The sequence below is a fragment of the Drosophila simulans genome, chromosome 2R, assembly GCF_016746395.2.
Source record: "Drosophila simulans strain w501 chromosome 2R, Prin_Dsim_3.1, whole genome shotgun sequence".
NCBI lineage: Eukaryota > Metazoa > Arthropoda > Insecta > Diptera > Drosophilidae > Drosophila > Drosophila simulans.
The window spans coordinates 21768247-21783678 of record NC_052521.2 but is presented as its reverse complement, the minus strand read 5'-3'; the positions used below and the strand labels follow the sequence as shown (position 1 = coordinate 21783678).

The 15432-nt window shown below is 47.3% G+C and overlaps 8 protein-coding genes across 9 annotated transcripts; 5 read left to right on the top strand and 3 right to left on the bottom strand.

The window, feature by feature from the left end:
* Nucleotides 1-232: 232 nt before the first annotated feature.
* LOC6736117 (protein painting of fourth) lies at nt 233-2283 on the bottom strand. Of its 2 annotated transcripts, XM_002082981.4 has the most exons (4): nt 1854-2283; nt 915-1799; nt 658-849; nt 233-598 (listed from the first exon to the last, which is right to left on the bottom strand). In XM_002082981.4, exons 1-4 carry the CDS (start codon nt 2128-2130, stop codon nt 465-467), a joined length of 1488 nt encoding a protein of 495 aa, XP_002083017.1. In that variant the 5' UTR covers nt 2131-2283; the 3' UTR covers nt 233-464. The 2 variants fall into 2 exon arrangements, with proteins under 2 accessions (XP_002083017.1, XP_039148889.1); XM_039292955.2 differs by having other exon boundaries at nt 915-2283.
* Nucleotides 2284-2391: 108 nt separating this feature from the next.
* Nucleotides 2392-3292, top strand: LOC6736116. Its single transcript, XM_002082980.4, has 3 exons — nt 2392-2549; nt 2609-2968; nt 3026-3292. The coding sequence occupies exons 1-3, from the start codon at nt 2470-2472 to the stop codon at nt 3231-3233; spliced, it is 648 nt and encodes a 215-aa protein (XP_002083016.1). The 5' UTR covers nt 2392-2469; the 3' UTR covers nt 3234-3292.
* A 44-nt stretch (nt 3293-3336) lies between these two features.
* LOC6736115 (RNA-binding protein 28) lies at nt 3337-5583 on the top strand. Its single transcript, XM_002082979.4, has 3 exons — nt 3337-4526; nt 4588-4843; nt 4901-5583. Exons 1-3 carry the CDS (start codon nt 3409-3411, stop codon nt 5498-5500), a joined length of 1974 nt encoding a protein of 657 aa, XP_002083015.2. The 5' UTR covers nt 3337-3408; the 3' UTR covers nt 5501-5583.
* Nucleotides 5584-5656: 73 nt separating this feature from the next.
* On the top strand, nt 5657-6288 carry LOC6736114. The gene is made up of 2 exons (XM_002082978.4): nt 5657-5814; nt 5874-6288. Exons 1-2 carry the CDS (start codon nt 5756-5758, stop codon nt 6259-6261), a joined length of 447 nt encoding a protein of 148 aa, XP_002083014.1. The 5' UTR covers nt 5657-5755; the 3' UTR covers nt 6262-6288.
* Nucleotides 6280-7169, bottom strand: LOC6736113 (NADH dehydrogenase [ubiquinone] 1 alpha subcomplex subunit 8). The gene is made up of 4 exons (XM_016168913.3): nt 7033-7169; nt 6683-6858; nt 6529-6619; nt 6280-6475 (listed from the first exon to the last, which is right to left on the bottom strand). The coding sequence occupies exons 1-4, from the start codon at nt 7159-7161 to the stop codon at nt 6344-6346; spliced, it is 528 nt and encodes a 175-aa protein (XP_016029499.1). The 5' UTR covers nt 7162-7169; the 3' UTR covers nt 6280-6343.
* A 149-nt stretch (nt 7170-7318) lies between these two features.
* Nucleotides 7319-8184, top strand: LOC6736112. The gene has a single exon (XM_002082976.4). It carries the CDS (start codon nt 7383-7385, stop codon nt 8136-8138), a length of 756 nt encoding a protein of 251 aa, XP_002083012.1. The 5' UTR covers nt 7319-7382; the 3' UTR covers nt 8139-8184.
* An 86-nt stretch (nt 8185-8270) lies between these two features.
* LOC6736111 (pupal cuticle protein Edg-78E) lies at nt 8271-8819 on the top strand. The gene is made up of 2 exons (XM_002082975.4): nt 8271-8416; nt 8475-8819. Exons 1-2 carry the CDS (start codon nt 8405-8407, stop codon nt 8742-8744), a joined length of 282 nt encoding a protein of 93 aa, XP_002083011.1. The 5' UTR covers nt 8271-8404; the 3' UTR covers nt 8745-8819.
* A 465-nt stretch (nt 8820-9284) lies between these two features.
* On the bottom strand, nt 9285-10195 carry LOC6736110 (isochorismatase domain-containing protein 1). Its single transcript, XM_002082974.4, has 3 exons — nt 9977-10195; nt 9697-9906; nt 9285-9637 (listed from the first exon to the last, which is right to left on the bottom strand). The coding sequence occupies exons 1-3, from the start codon at nt 10097-10099 to the stop codon at nt 9344-9346; spliced, it is 627 nt and encodes a 208-aa protein (XP_002083010.2). The 5' UTR covers nt 10100-10195; the 3' UTR covers nt 9285-9343.
* Nucleotides 10196-15432: the final 5237 nt, after the last annotated feature.

Sequence of the window (15432 nt, the reverse complement as noted above, 5' to 3'; positions counted from 1 at the left end):
AACCAAACAAAAATTAAATACTGAGCATTGAACGTAATTTAGTTTAGATATAATTGTTAATGTCGGCACATGGGAAAGGAGCTCCGCGTGTTCCTCCAGCTGTGCTACGATTTCGCAAACGCAAGTGTTTTAAGTTTACAAAACGATACGTGACTTGACCATATATAAACTAATATGAAAATCATCATCGAGGACATATGATTATTATATAAGTGATATTTAAGACAGTCCATTAAACGATATTTCTTCGGGTTTAATATTTAAAACCGAAATATTATTTAACTTACGTATTATTATGTATTATTACTATTATATACCATAAATGTACGCTGAAATAAGAGAAACTGAACAAAAACGAAACGAAAATACAACAAATAAAGAAACAGAAATCCAATAAAAAATAAACTAAACTATTATTCTTAGTCGTCTACGACGAGCAATTTGGTACACTGTAGCATGACAGATTAAGGATCAGGATCGCGTTCCAGTTGAGCATAGAGCTCCTCAAGTCTGTCATCCTTCTCGTACTCGTCAGCAGTCTTCATCGCACTAGTGCCTCGTCTGAAAGGACCCGTAAACAAGCGACCAAAACAGGATCCTAACCAAGAGAAGAGGAGGAGGAGTAAGGCAAAGAACTCAATTTGGCTAATAGCATACTTTTGGCTTTCTTCTGGCTGTCATCTTGAGCTTGTGTTGTCGGCTTGGTAGCCGGTACGGGATCAGGGATGCCCAAGTAGTCGCACTCTTTCTTAATGTCACGCATTAGGTGCACCGCATTGGATCCTAGCAAACAACCTGTGGGATTCACGCTCGGCTCTACTTTCGGGGTAAGGTCAGGTATAAATGTATCTGCGAATGGAAAAGTAGTTTTTGTAAGACGAGTATTCATATATTCAAAACAGATCAACACAGACCTTCTAAGCTGTTCTGTCTGAATTGCAAACTTTTTATAATAGCGCCGTACTCGACCATTTGACGCTTGAGCTTTTCAATCTCCCTTTCCTGTTCGTTAATCTTGTTCTTGCGCTTGCCGTCGTCCTTGCCGTTACCACTGGAATCTGAGCAGTTATCGCTGTCGCTAATTATGATAGACTCCACCGGCGGCGGAGATATGACCTTGCAGTCGGTGTTGTCGTCGTCTCCATGTGGCGATTGCAGACCCTGAAAGGAGGTGGCGCACTGCACCATGGGCATCCCGGCGCGCTTCCGGAGTCGCCGGTAGCGGACTGTGAGAGTGCGGCTGTTCAGCGGTGAGTCGACCAGCTCCTTGAACGCTTCCATGGTCTGGTCAGGTGAGGCGTAGCGCACAAAGGCGTAGCGAGCGCGCTTCTCGCGCTTCAGCACTCCGATGTCCACGCGCATGGCGTTGGCGAAGTAGGCCTTGATGGCCGATGTGGTCATGTTGAACGGTATGTTGCCCACATACAGAGAACAGGGATCAATGAACTCGGCTTGCTCCTCATCGGAGAACGGCTTAAGCTCCGCCCGAAGGTGGCCCGTACCGAAGCGCACCCTGTTTATGTCGCAGATGGTGGCCTCCACATCGGCCCCGGCCTTTAGATGCACTAGACAGTATCGTGGAGCCACACTGATGGGCAAGACCACATCCCGAATCTCCTTGGACAGTCCTGCCAGCATGGGAGCAGTAATCTCGGGATCAGGAAAGCGGATGAGCAACACCTCGGAGGCGGGTGTCTGGCCCGGTTTGTTCGTCAACTCGCGTTCCAGGGCGAGGGCCCGTAATGTGTGCTCACGACGCATTTTGGCCAGCTCCCGACGGGACAACTTGGCAGTGTCGGCTGAATGAAATTGTTGTATAAGAGTACTAGCACGTGAACGTACTATCAACTTACGTTTCTTGTCACTGGTGCTCTTCTCCAGCTCGGCGTCGTTGTCCAAATCCACGCTAGCTTTCCACGGCAGAAGTTGGCTTCCTTCGGGAGTCGGTTCGAACATATAGGACTCATTCGGTGGAGTGCATCCGTGGCCCGCGAAGGGTGCTACGTGTTTGGCCAATATAACCTGACTGCCGTCGCCCCCCGACTCTTCTTTGTCACGATCCTCGGTGGTATCGAGGCGCTTGGCATCCGGACCGTCGCCGGATTCAAGGGCCGCGCGTTTTGAATCCATTTTGTTAAGGTATCAAAAATGTGGAAAAATGTGGAACGTGTTCCTAGCTAAAGTTGTGGAAACTGGAAAAGTCTGTTCTATAGCTGTGTTGTTTACCTAATGAATGTTTCCGGAAGGAGTCGGCTTCAAATCATAATTCGAGTCTGACGCAAAACTCGTAGCTGCTGCGACCTGGTGATCCGGCAACACCGACGCACAGCTGATTTTTATCCGGTGCATTCCTAAACAACATACATTGCCAGACCTTCTTCTTTGACAACTATCGGGCAGTGCCGTTGATTACAGCACAGCTGATCACATTGCCAGACTGTTTTCAAAGACAGCATAAGAAAACACAAAATGTGTGCGGCCCTCTTACGAAGTGTTAAATTGGTTTATTTACGGCCAATATCAGCCAAACCGAATTTCCAGCGCCTGCAGTAAGGCCCATCTATTTTTCCCCACAGCCGGTTGAATCACTCTGCCCTCTCTCATTCAGCACCAGCAGTTTGCTCCGCAAGTGGCGGAATGCGTCCTCCGGCGAAGTGGAACGGAAGCTCCTCTTTGGCGACAGGCTACCAGATAACTATAAACTGATTTACCGGGCCCCTATCGAGAGCTACGTGACCTGGACGAAGAATATATCCACTGCCACGACCACTATACTTGCTGTGGTGGCCGCCTATCACTATGCGACAACCATGAACTACCTGAATATGGTCCAGAAAATGGACATAGCCATTCTGGTGTCCCAGGAGTCAGATCTGTACTACTTTGTAGGTGGATTTCTGCTTATAAACCTGGCGATTCGAGCTTTTGTGGCCAAATATCCACTGAGAATATACAAGAGCTCGGAAAAGTAACTTTGATAAGGTAGTACATGACATTCATAAATAGTAACTTACTTTATTTTTAGATATGTGGCTGTCTATGGATCCCAACTACCCATTGGAACTGTGAAACACTATTTTGAACGCGGTCAAATAGCTGAATACAAGAATTTTTTAAATCCTTGGAGCCACATTATGTACAAACTGGGCAACCGCTCCTCGATGCTTCTGGTTGATTACTTCAAGACGCCCTCGGAGTTCCACCAACTGTTCGCGACCAAACAAGAAACGTAGACTTTTTAATTGTTGATAATTGTTAAAAATAAAATGAGAAAAAAATTCCTTTGTCGAAATGTTTGTAATTTCCCGCCCATTTTCTATCGGTTATACCAGGGATGGATCTTCATTTTGGGTATTTTGCCGATCAGCTGTTTGGTTCGTTAGTTCTCATCAAGAGCTCCACGTGCAAATGGAACTTAAAAAAATGAAACCTTTAAAAGACGACGCTGCCGAATCCGAATCCCCGCCAGAAACGGTGGCCAGGAAGCGCCGCAACCCGTTTAATACACAGAGGCTCAAGGAAGAGAAGGAGCGCCGTCAGAAAAAGCGAGCGCGTCTCATCGTTCGCAACATCAGTTACAAGTCCACGGAGGATTCGCTTCGCGAGCATTTTGGGCAGTGGGGCACGCTGGAGGATGTGCACATCCTGAAACGCGGTGACGGGAAGCTGGTGGGCTGCGCCTTTGTGCAGTACGAGACCATTAACCAGGCCACCAAAGCGATCCTAAACTCCAACGGCAAAGAGCTGCTCGGGAGAAAGGTATTTGTGGACTGGGCTTTGGGCAAGGACGAGTATGTATCAAAGAACCCGAAAGACGAGGAGCCGGATGAAAAGAAGCCAAAGGTGGAAGTGAAAGAGGAAAACGGCGACGAGAAGGAAGTGAAGGAGGAAAGCGACCCGGAAGCTGGCAAGGAAGACGAAAGTTCTGGGGAGGATTCTGATGCGGAATCCGGCGAGGATGAAGAGGACGCTGAAGAATCTGAAGACGAAGAGAACGACGAAGACCATAAGGAGAACAAGGACGAATTAAAATCAAAATTGGATATCGAAAATGTCAAAAGGGAAAAGCAAATCTCCAACGACGTCCAGGAGGGCTGCACGGTCTTCATTAAAAACGTTCCCTTTGATGCAGAAGATGCCGACTTGAGAAAGGCGTGCCGCAAGTTCGGCTTGGTGAGCTACGCCATTATCAATCGCCAGGCGGTTTCTGGCCACTCCAAGGGTACAGCCTTCGTTAAGTTTAAGGCCAAGGAGTCAGCGGATCTTTGTCTGCAAGCTGGAACAGAGTTTAAGTTGATGGATGAGGTCCTGGATCCTCATCCCGCATTGAGTCGCGAGGAAATGAAGTCGAAGCAGACGCAGGAAAACAAAAAAGACGATGCCAAGGACTCACGAAACCTGTATTTGGCCAGGGAAGGTCTTATCATGGCTGGAGCGAAGGCAGCCGATGGCGTTTCTGCCTCAGACATGGCCAAGCGACATGAACTTGAGCAGGTTAAGACGCAGGTGCTCAAGAACTTGAATCGGTAAGACTGCTACTTAGTACGCATGACAGGTCAATCTGTAATCCAATTGATTATCCTCCAGGTTTGTTTCCCGCAATCGCTTGTCCGTTCACAATCTCCCCCAAAACTACGACAATGAAAAGCTGAAACAAATGGCTCTGACTTACACTGGCTTCCGACCCCACGAATGCCGGGTGATGAGGGAACATAAGGTGACCCCTGAGCATCCGCAGGGCAAGTCCAAGGGCTTTGGTTTCCTATCCTTCGACACGCATCAGAGAGCTTTGGCCGCCCTACGGAAACTAAACAACAACCCCAATATCTTTGGAACACAGAGCGTAAGGAATTTTAGACAACTCTCGCTAAATTCACTTGCTAACTATTCACTCCCTTAGCGCCCCATTGTCGCGTTCAGTATAGAGGATCGTGCTGTGCACAAAATCAAAGAAAAGCGCACGGAGCGCTCAAAGCAGAACAATCCCACATACCAAAACAAACAGCAGGAGCGCAAGGAGCGACGCCAGCAAAAGCGCAATGGTCAGAGCACCAAAACTCCGGTTCCCCAGGCAGATAATAAAAGCAAGCTTCAGAAACATATTAAGAAGCTTGAAGCTTCGCGAGCAGCCAAAGCGGAGGGTAAAGTCGCGGAGAAAAAGCAGCTGAGCGATGTGCAGGGCGATTTTGTCGGCACGGCAGCCAAGCCAGGCACCTCGCTGAAGATGCGATCCAAAAAGAAGATTGTGGAGCAGGCCAAGGAACACTTGAAGAAGGTGAAGACCGAGAAGCGCAAGCAGAAGAACAAGAAGATACGCGAGTCTCACCTGGCAGAGCGCAAGGCTAACAATCGGCCCAAGCAAGGACGCAAGAAGGAAACGGATGACCTTCGGCCCCTAATTAATAAGTACAAGAACATGATTAGTGGAAATCAAGGAGGTGGCGGTGTTACGGGAGGTAAAATTAAGAAGCCTAAGCGTACCAAGTGGTACACGGAGTAGCGTTCCCTCTTCTAGGATAAGAAAAATCTTTTTAGCAATAAAACTGTAGATGAGAAAATCGATACAGGTAACTAGCGGAAAAACTGGGACTTTTTCTTGGGATTAGAGAAGGAACATCTGCTCTGCAATGATTCTACCTGCCTGCCAATTCGCGTATTATGCATATATAGTCTGCGTGGTGGACCAAGCTCGTTAGTATTGCATAGCAGTGACTGTGAAGTGCGTCGTCCGCAAAAAAATAAAATTATCTTCAAGATGGCTCCGCGAGAGAAAGTGGAATTTGTGCTGGTGCGTTTGGCCTTTGTTCCTTACATGTAAGCAATTAATATAAATACCCACAAGATCGTCAGAAACTCATTCATTCCTGTCGCAGAAATCCTCTGTACCCGCGCATCAGCTACCAGATCAGAAAGCATGCTCCCACTGGATCGATTATCCAAGTGCGCGATTGGTTCGAGCACGTGATGATGCGGGAGCGCTCCAAGCTGCCCCCCGATGCGAATATACGCTACGCAGAGTGGCGCATCATCACCGGCGACATGGAGCTGTTTCAGGTGCAGGGCGTCCGCTTCGACAAGATCATGCTGGTGCTGGGCGAGGAAAACATCTCGTGGGTGTTCTATCAGAACACGCCGCTTTTCCGCCGTATCGAGGGCAGCGCCTGCTTCCCTGTTAGCTACTGCGGATGCTGCCTGAACAACCAGTACCTGGACATCATGGCGAAAATCAAACAAACTGTGTCAAGGAAAAAGATACGATGAAATAAATATATCGAGTACTAATGGAAACAAGAGTTTATATTAAGATGAACGCTTTCAAATTTCACTAGGCGCTGGCAGCTGTCTATTCCAGCCAGTGGAAGCGAGAACCGTACTTTGCTGGCGGCTTGGGGTAATCCTCGGGCAGACCGGGGGTGGCATCGGGATAGGAGACCTTCTCCTCCTTCTTGGGTGCTTCGCGAGCTGATTGGATGACCTAAAAACAGAACTGTTTAGGAGAGGTCTGGATAAAGCCTGCTGGGAAATTACCTTGGCCCGCGAAAAGTATCCATAGGAGGGACGATCCCAGTCGAAGTTATCCTTGATACACTTGTCGAACACTCCCTGGGTCTTGCGGCAACTAAAGTATGGATTGGCTTTGGTATATCATGATTGGAATATTTAACATTTACGGAGTGCTTACTGTGAAAAAGCCATAGTACCGCTGCTCTTGTCCAGGCAGGTGGCGTACTGCGTGAACTCCTCATGGCAGGTCTTCTTCACCTTGCGGAAGAAGTCCAGGGCGCAGCTGGTCACGGCTTTGCCCTCCGCCAAACAGGCCCGCGGGTCATCCAGCTCCTGCCGGCACAGCATAAACTCCTGAAATTACATGAAGGAAAATGTAAACAAACTGGGGGAAGTGCTTTTGAGGTTAGGTTATATAACTAAACCGCTCGGATTTTTAAGGGGCAGCGGATGCCAGCTTCACTTTAAGCTGCATTTCACCTAAGCATTACTATCAGGAGGATTCCCTAGCAATCTGGATGTACTAACATTATTGGCCTGCTCGCATTGCTTGCCCAAATGGAAAGCGCCCGCACGTAAGGCCGCCGACGAGAGATTTAGCTCCTGGACGTTCAGCTCCGACTCCTCGGGCAGTGTTGTGTTGTTTGTGATGACCATAATTGCGTTGCAGTCCTGTGCGATCAACCAAAAACCTGTAAGGCGTTGAAATTCAATAAAAAACAAAATAATTGTAGGATTTTGTTAATTTTACGTTTGCCTACAACACAACAGCTGATTTTGGTCCAGGGCTGCTAAGACGAAGCTGTCAATAAAAATTCATATCGATAGTAGAGCCGATTCACACAGTCATCGATAACAGGCTCACAATTTGAATTAAAATGATTTCATTAATCCTATACATCTTTCTATTTTATAGTGCTGCAGCTGATCGTAATTTAAAAGTAGTTAAGTATGAGAACTCGGTTGACACCATTGTTAAGGACCTCATCGACAACTGGCAGTCGCCGCTAGTTTACCTGAAAAGCCGTGGCTACCTGCCGAAGGATGCGCCCGAAATGGATTTCCAGCAGCTGCAAGGAAACTTGGACCCTGAATTTTTGTTAAACGACTTAGTTGAGCTCAACAAGGATTCCAAACGGCAGACGGAAGCCAAAAGCCAAGACAATTCCATTGGGCAGATGGATCCGCGGGCAGTCCGATCGCTACAAGATCCCAAGGACCTCGAGCTGAAGAAGATGTTCCAAACGCTGTTCTCTTCGAACGACAAGACTGCCTCCGAGGAGATCAAATCCAAGCTGGGAGTGTCCTGGGATATGAATTCTTTAAAGACATCCGCCCGTATGGGGGCCAAGAAATATCTCGAGAAGTTCAACAGCAAGCGGAATAAGGGGATGTCCCTGTTGCCAATTGAATCCTCAGATGGGACACTTACTAACGACGCATTTTCGAATTTCTCCTCACTTATACCGCATGCCTTGGAAAAGAAAAGCAACGATTCTGTGCGAAAAACCACTAACAGTAAGCCAACCTTTCTGAAGGGAGTGGCCAAGATTCTGAGCAATCCAGAAATTAGGTATAGGGACTGGGATTCCAAGCCTGCACAGGAAATCCCTTCGAAGGCCGCGGGCACATAGTTTTCAAATTCATTGTTGATGATTAAATGTTCTTTTAGTAGCAAAATGGGTTAACGAAATCGCAATCAATTAGTTGGGGGAGGCTGGCCTGCTGATGCCAGAAGCAGACTCGATTGAGTAGCAGCAAATTTCATATTCATGGCTGTCTGGTTAATCTCAGTCATTTCATTAGCAGATGCGATTGAAACCCGTTTAGTGGGCTAGGCAACTTCGGCGTAGTATAAAAGGCCGACGGGCATTGTTTCATTTCAAGAAGCTGCTCCAAAATGCTGAAATATGTGAGTTCAATCGTATTTCAAGCGGACTATTGGATAATTCGTCACTTCTTAACTTCAGACCCTTATCTTTGCCCTGTTCGTCGTTTTGGCCAGCTGCAGTGAGGAGGATCTGCAGGCGCAGCTTCTGAAGTCGGAGAACCTCCAGAACTTGGACGGAGCTGGGCAGTTCCAGCATGAGATCACGGTCAGCAATGGGATCCAGGTGAAAGCTCAAGGCAATGTGAACGGCATCCAGGGCGAATACTTCCTTCCCGGTGAAGATGGCAAGCAAATTCGCGTGACTTACACCGCAGATGCAACCGGCTTCCATCCGAAGGTCGAAGAGTGACCGACTGACTTTGATATTATGGTAATCTTAACTTATAATACGGCGGTTTTTTCCATTAAATAAGTTGTGAGATAATGTGTTGTTGTTCCTATAAAACGTTCCACAGGTAGAACTCAGATTGAGAACTGTTGGACGCTTCAGCGTCTTTATCCAAAGGTCTGCCCAATTAGACCTTGCGCTTACAGAGCCCGTGAATGGGTCATGTAGGATGATTTCCTCATCCTACTCTCTGCTGCACAAATAAAAGGTTACCGAACAGCACTCAGCTTTATAATCAATGGCGTCAGGCGGCATAAAATACGCATTGTCATCCGTATAATAAGGAACCCAGCGGAAATGGGGCAAAGTGGGGGAACTCACCGGAAGGGAAGCCATTGGGGCTATTGTTAAACGGCAAATTCAAATATGGACTCGCCCATTGTGCGGGGCCATTGGAATATGTTACGGAAATGACAACTTAAATGGGTGCTGCTCCCATTTGGCCCATTTCCCGCTTTACTCCTCCATCCGCGTATCCTTGAAAAGCACAATTCTGCATGATGGTTTTATAAACACAATTGGCTTTATAACAAACAGACATTTAGACAAGAGGGGCTATCTCACAGCTTGGCACTGCCCACTGGAATTGCGCTCCCGTTGCGCGTGAGTTCCATATCCACCGACGGCTGGTTCACCAATTTCCGGACCACATCGAACTTGGGGTTGTTCTTGTCCCGAACCAAGTCGAAGATAACGCTCTCACTAGTGGTGATCACACAGCCCGCTTGACGCAGGCGATCCAGGGCTAGATCTCGATCCTGGTTAAGCCTGGAGGAGCAACAGTCCGCCACTATGTACACGTTGATGTTCTGCTCGAGGAGATCGATTGCGGTCTGCTCCACGCAAATGTGGGACTGTTGAAATTTTGAATTTAAAGTTTTCGAATAAGAGTGTTTTTTTTTACTAAATCCACCTCGAGGCCATATAACACGACATCCTCCGGCTTGTCATTGAAGATATCCTTGATCACAGCCTTGACTTCGGGAGTAAACATGCTGAATAGGGTTTTACCGGAGACCAGCTTGGCATGGCTTACATCCAGTTGGGCCACTGTTTTCCCTAGTTTTTCCGGATAGTGTTCGGTTACAATCAGTGGAACATCTAGAGCCTTTCCCGCCCGGGTCTGAAATTTTTTAGAGTTAATCTCAGAGGTTAAAGATAAGGATCAGTATCGAATTCAAAGTTCAACCCACTAGTTTGTCGACGTTTTTGATCATGTTATCGAAGAGCGGCATGGCCGGTCGGAACTTTTCTTGAATGTCGCACAACAGGAAGAGCGTTTTCTTCGGGTTCAAGTGACAGCGTCGCAAGGCCATTTTGTTCTACAATATTTACTAGATTGGGTTTAGAAAATGCGCAATGTTCACTTGGTAAATAAACTGTAAATTGTAACAGCTGTTTACTACCAGGGGTACGAAAAAACGAAATGGTTGGCTTGATCGATACCGATACGAGTTGTGAGCACAGCACTTATCGATTACCGAATGCAAGATTTAGTACATTGCTGTAACTGTTTTTCAAACTCCTAACTTTAATTTATAAGTTGCAATATTTCAGATACAAGCTACGGAAAACTGAGGTCCAGATATTGCTTACACAGACTAGACCACATAACCGACAGACTTACTTAAAACGAAATCCTCATTTAATTTAACTTTGCCCACGGCGACATCATCAAGTAAATGTGTAATTACTTAAACGCCTCACTCCGCCCTCGCACAAGCAGCAGATTTATATTCATAAGCCAAGGCAACCTGGAATTCGAAGGCATTTATAATTGAATTCCTCGCCGGCACACCGACATTATAGTAATGAAGCCACCGGTCCAGTCAATTTCAATAACGCAATCAAATGCGTGCAGTTTCAAAAACCACAAATGCGAAGCGGAGGAGGGGTAGACCAATCCCAATGCCATTGACATGCCCGAAATGAGTGTCCGGCGGGCAATCTCTTGGACATTCCCGGCACGTAGCCTCGATGGACCCGATACTTCTCCGGGCAAAGGAAGCCCACGATAATGGCCATGGCGAGTCGCATGCATATTTTAGTAATTTGCGCCGCCTTTTGTGTGCCACGCCCTGCTGCCGCTCGGCCCCGCCCTCCCGCGCACGGATATTACTGGCCTACATATTTCATGAGACCCCAAGCCTGCGGATGCTGCAATTTGGGGGCCGAGGAAGAGAAACCTTAGTGGAACCACTCAAAAAGTAATCGAAATGTCTGAGACAAACACATGCGTACGCACCTGAATGGCACCTGTATTTGCAATTTGCCTGCGTTTCTGTATTCATGTCGGCTCTCCATCTCTCCATCTCTGCTCTATATTTTCCTAGTCTTCAAGAAAAGTCATCTTGATTTTCAATTTCGACGCCATTTGCGCTTCACCGGAATCGAGAGTCATTTGCATTTTCCTTCTGCTACACTTTCACTTGGGAAGTATCCGCACTTGCGGGCGAACTAGTGGTGCGTTACGTTGATGGAACTTCCGGTTTTCGATTTGGATAAAGCCTGAGACTTTTTTTTTGAATACTTTGTGTATTTGCATCTATAATGCTTATTTTATTGTATTGCAATGACGTGGAAAAGGATAATTCGCAATGCATGAACGCCAGATGCCATACTCAGCATACTCTTATCCCTTTGCTACCAAATCTAGGTGTAAGCCTAAAGCTCTTCTAGTCGAGAAGTGCTAATGCTAATAATAAGTCGACACAATTGACAAAAAGTTTTTCATCTACAGAGGAAAGTGGGCCAACAACAATATGTCCCACCAGCAATTTGCTCGCATCCCAGCAGCAATTTATTGAATGTGAAAATTTAAAATTGTTCATTTGAGAAACAATTTGCGAGCGTAAGTAAGTCGAATTGCGTTCGTTTTGTTGTTTCAGAACTGGCAGCCATAAGTTCGAATATATGGCAATAAAAATCCAAGATGCTCGGGGAGCAGCAACAAGCGCCCGGGGAGTTTGTGCGTCTGACTGTCTGACTGTATTTTTATGTGATTTCTGAGGCCATCCCCCATCCTCCAGCTCCAACTCCAGCTCCATCTGGGAGTCCTGGGGAAAGTGCTCTCATGCGAGATCGAATGGAGGAGCGGGGAAAATGTTATGCCATTTATTTAGAGTATTCAAGTCTTTGAGCTCCGCTTTCCGTCCGCAGTGCCATTTGCAATTGTGCAATTTGCCCAATGAAATGTAAATGCGAATCAATTGTAGTTTTATTTGCAGTAATTCCTGATTCGACAAACTCGACTTGTGTAAACGCATTTCATTTGGAATATTCAGTTCCATTTGCATATTGCTGCCTGGCCCAACAATATGAATCTAAAGCCCCTAGTTAGTCACTTAGGTGGAGCAACTAAAAGAGTTGAGGTCTCGTGGCGGCGGAAAACATCGGAAAGCACTTTGCACGGAGTGGGGCAAGCTTCCCGTGGCCCAAACATATGTGGACGCATATACATACATGGCAGGTACGTGAGGATGGGCTTTCGCCGATCCAATTTGATTTTCCCACCCGCGTGTGCCCTCTGTTTACACCTCTTGAGGTCGCCTGCCTCGCATGCATATCAACGATTTTCAAATTGGCGCCGAAATGATATGCCAAACTACACGGCGCAGGAGGAAAATGTTTCCTTCTCCTGGAAAACTCAGGCACCCAGTGGGAGGAGCGAGAAGCGAGGTCCCCGGATTCAGGACCCCGTGTGACGACATGCAGCGACATCGACATCATCGGGGCACAGGGAGCTGGATGGAGCTGGAGCTGGAGGTTGTCCTGTAGCTAATGCTTGTCACGTCTCCTTCAAGGCAAATTCGCCGAATATTCCGCCCTGACTTCGGGGCCCACCTTTGTTTTTTTCGACGAAACGAAGAAAATGATTTTCACAGGTGAATTGGAAAGCGCGTAATGTCGTAATGTTTGACTTGCCGGCAGGCACGTTGCCAACACATGTCCTCGGGTCCTCACAAAGTCATCACTGAGAAAAAGAGGGAACTTCGGATTATGGGTTCCTTGCATATTAATAGACAAGACCAAAATATGGATCAAATAATGGGAAAGGGTAGGATGTATTTCTATAAAAAATCAACAAAAATTAAGGTTAATTTCGTGAAAAGACTTTGGAGACGCTGGACTTTAAGTGTACGCTCACGTGTCGCATCGAATTCGGCGGACTATGGGGCGTATGCGTATTCCACTTTTGCAAATTGGATGAAAATCTTTGGCTTTTCAGCAACGCAATCCTTTTTCCCCGTTCCGTGGCCATGTGCGATGCATCAGGCTGGAAATTGACATGTCTAACAGAGGGTTGCATTTCTCAAAAGGGCCGAAAGGGGGGACATCCAAAGGCAAGGGCGGGCCTTCCTCATTCATCATGGCATCACGGCACCATGGCTCCCTGGCTCCCTGGCTCCCTGGTTCCCTGGCTCCCTGGCATCCTGGCACGCCTGGCCATGTCACACAACATACGTATATGTTGTATGTGTTGTAAAAGGATATTCGGGGGCAGCAAGCAGCAGCAACAATTTCGAAGAAAAGGATTTACAGCGCAGATCCAACACCTACACACAAGACAGGACAAGTTCTTGGCAGCTTGCTCGTGTTTTCTATTTTGCCCGGATTATTTCTGTAAACTTTTGCCCACTCCCATTCCGGAAAACAAATTCAAACAAATTGGAGAGCTCGGCTCACCTTGTTGCCCATTAAAGGAGCTGAGCTGGGCATGTGTTACGGCGCCGACGAGTGCGAAATGTGCCCGTAACTCTTGGCCCCACGTTTTTATTGCCCCGGAACTTTAAGGAGATTGCCGGAATTCTCTCGCACTTGCAGCTACGTCTACATCAGCTTCCACTGAACTAAACTACTGGGCTGCTGTCATTGGGGGTCATTGAACCGTATGTCAAGCGGGCCGCATTTCCGGATTCCGTGTCTGTGTCTTGCAACTCCGGCGGAGTCTGCAAATAATCCCGGCTGAGTGGCCTGCTTGGAGACTCAACCTGGCTTTGATAGATGTGCACATAATTATGGCGGCTGCTCTGAATGGGCTGCCGTCTTTAAAGCCGAGCAGCGTGGCCTGCTTAAAGGCCATATCCACATCGGGCCTTAATTAATGTTGCATAATTAACGGTGGCGCGGGGGCTGGGGAAAGGTAGCTTTGTAGCACAAAGTTAAAGCGCGGCAGAGAAAAACAAACCGAAAACAAAAACTTTTCTAAGCCTCTGCCGAACATAAAGCATACAAATTCTCACATCCTTGCCGAAGAACACGAAAAAATTGCGGCCGAGCTCAAAGGAAGCACGGTCCCAAAGGGCAAGCGGTGCCAAAGGCAAAAACAATGCCCGAAAGGGGCGTGGCCGGGCGGGAATTCCCACTTTCGGCTCTTTGTTGCTGACAGCCTTTTGGCCACCTTCGACTTGGGCGAGCGCCTTCAAATTGGCGCCAAGTTTTAATTATTCCATCATATTTATAAACTTTTGTACTTGCCACGCAGACTCATTATGTGCGTCATCCAGCCACACTCACTCACTCACACACAAACACCCACCCACTCACACTAAGGCAACGCAACACAACATAGCACAAAGCACCCACACATACTCGCACTTAAGCTTGAGCTGCACTGAGAAAAATAGGGAAGCATAAATCAACGGCCAATGCTGTGCTTTAAAAACTCACCATTAGTAACATGACTCATATCATATAAAAAGACTTTTAGATTTATTATTGCCATTTAAAAACATTATTTCTTTCAGTGCACGGGGAAAGTGCCTTGTTGTTGCCGCTGTTTCCCACTTGTTCTTGTGTCGTATCACAATAATGGCTGGGCGACAACGGCAGGACAATGACGACGGCTGCTCCGTCCTGGCATCCTCCACACCAGAAGGAGTAGGGTGCCCGGAGCAAGGGGCAAGGGGCAAGGAGGCGGCGCGAGGCGTTACTCCATAAAAATGAACAACAGCTTTTTATTGCCAAACAATGGAGGCAAAGCAGCTCTAAACAACCAGAGCAGAGCAAAGTTCGACCTTTCCCCCGGCTGGCGATCCAGTTTGCCGGAGCCCAAGTCCTTGTCTTTGTTCCCTCCTGCCGCCATTGGAAGGAGCATTTAATGAGGCTGTCGCATTATTGTTCAATTGTGCTTGGAACGGCTGAGCTGGCCAAGGAATTTCCAATAAATACGGCGGTGAAATTGAGAGAGTTGCTCTATAAAATGTTTATGGGTAAGTCGAAGGAGCGAATTAAATCAAGCATTTGTTTAAGTCAATCGAAGGCAAAGACCCTTTTATTGGTAGTTAAATGCAACAGACTCTGGCCGAATGACTAAGTGCGAGCTTGGGAATAGCTAAAATGTGTCAAATATATAACTTCAACCACTATTTTAAATCCCAAATTGGCATGGAAATAGACTGGCGGAAACGAGGTTGAATTCGGCCAGCGAATAGTAGGACCTCCGCCGGAGGACTCAATTAATGGAATGGAATCGAGGAACATCCCTCCCCAAACCCATCTTCCCAAGCCACTCTTGCGCTGATGAAACTAATAACATGTCATCCGAGCTACGCACCAGGGCACACAGAGGCACCACCTCATCCCAGGACCTGTCAGGACCTCCCCGAACCCCCATCCCGCCCACTGGCGCAGCACTCAAAGGCTAAAC

Coding starts and splice junctions, on each gene's coding strand:
- LOC6736110 (XM_002082974.4), bottom strand. CDS start 10,099: ATGGCCTTGCGACGCTGTCACTTGAACCCGAAGAAAACGCTCTTCCTG. Junction 9,907..9,976: donor TCAAAAACGTCGACAAACTA/GTGGGTTGAACT, acceptor AAAAAATTTCAG/ACCCGGGCGGGAAAGGCTCT. Junction 9,638..9,696: donor TCGTGTTATATGGCCTCGAG/GTGGATTTAGTA, acceptor AAATTTCAACAG/TCCCACATTTGCGTGGAGCA.
- LOC6736113 (XM_016168913.3), bottom strand. CDS start 7,161: ATGGTCATCACAAACAACACAACACTGCCCGAGGAGTCGGAGCTGAAC. Junction 6,620..6,682: donor GGTACTATGGCTTTTTCACA/GTAAGCACTCCG, acceptor TCCATACTTTAG/TTGCCGCAAGACCCAGGGAG. Junction 6,476..6,528: donor GATACTTTTCGCGGGCCAAG/GTAATTTCCCAG, acceptor TTCTGTTTTTAG/GTCATCCAATCAGCTCGCGA.
- LOC6736117 (XM_039292955.2), bottom strand. CDS start 2,130: ATGGATTCAAAACGCGCGGCCCTTGAATCCGGCGACGGTCCGGATGCC. Junction 850..914: donor CAGACAGAACAGCTTAGAAG/GTCTGTGTTGAT, acceptor TTCCATTCGCAG/ATACATTTATACCTGACCTT. Junction 599..657: donor CAGCCAGAAGAAAGCCAAAA/GTATGCTATTAG, acceptor TCTCTTGGTTAG/GATCCTGTTTTGGTCGCTTG.
- LOC6736112 (XM_002082976.4), top strand. CDS start 7,383: ATGATTTCATTAATCCTATACATCTTTCTATTTTATAGTGCTGCAGCT.
- LOC6736115 (XM_002082979.4), top strand. CDS start 3,409: ATGGAACTTAAAAAAATGAAACCTTTAAAAGACGACGCTGCCGAATCC. Junction 4,527..4,587: donor GTGCTCAAGAACTTGAATCG/GTAAGACTGCTA, acceptor ATTATCCTCCAG/GTTTGTTTCCCGCAATCGCT. Junction 4,844..4,900: donor ATATCTTTGGAACACAGAGC/GTAAGGAATTTT, acceptor TCACTCCCTTAG/CGCCCCATTGTCGCGTTCAG.
- LOC6736114 (XM_002082978.4), top strand. CDS start 5,756: ATGGCTCCGCGAGAGAAAGTGGAATTTGTGCTGGTGCGTTTGGCCTTT. Junction 5,815..5,873: donor TTGGCCTTTGTTCCTTACAT/GTAAGCAATTAA, acceptor TTCCTGTCGCAG/AAATCCTCTGTACCCGCGCA.
- LOC6736116 (XM_002082980.4), top strand. CDS start 2,470: ATGTGTGCGGCCCTCTTACGAAGTGTTAAATTGGTTTATTTACGGCCA. Junction 2,550..2,608: donor CCGAATTTCCAGCGCCTGCA/GTAAGGCCCATC, acceptor TCTCTCATTCAG/CACCAGCAGTTTGCTCCGCA. Junction 2,969..3,025: donor ATATACAAGAGCTCGGAAAA/GTAACTTTGATA, acceptor CTTTATTTTTAG/ATATGTGGCTGTCTATGGAT.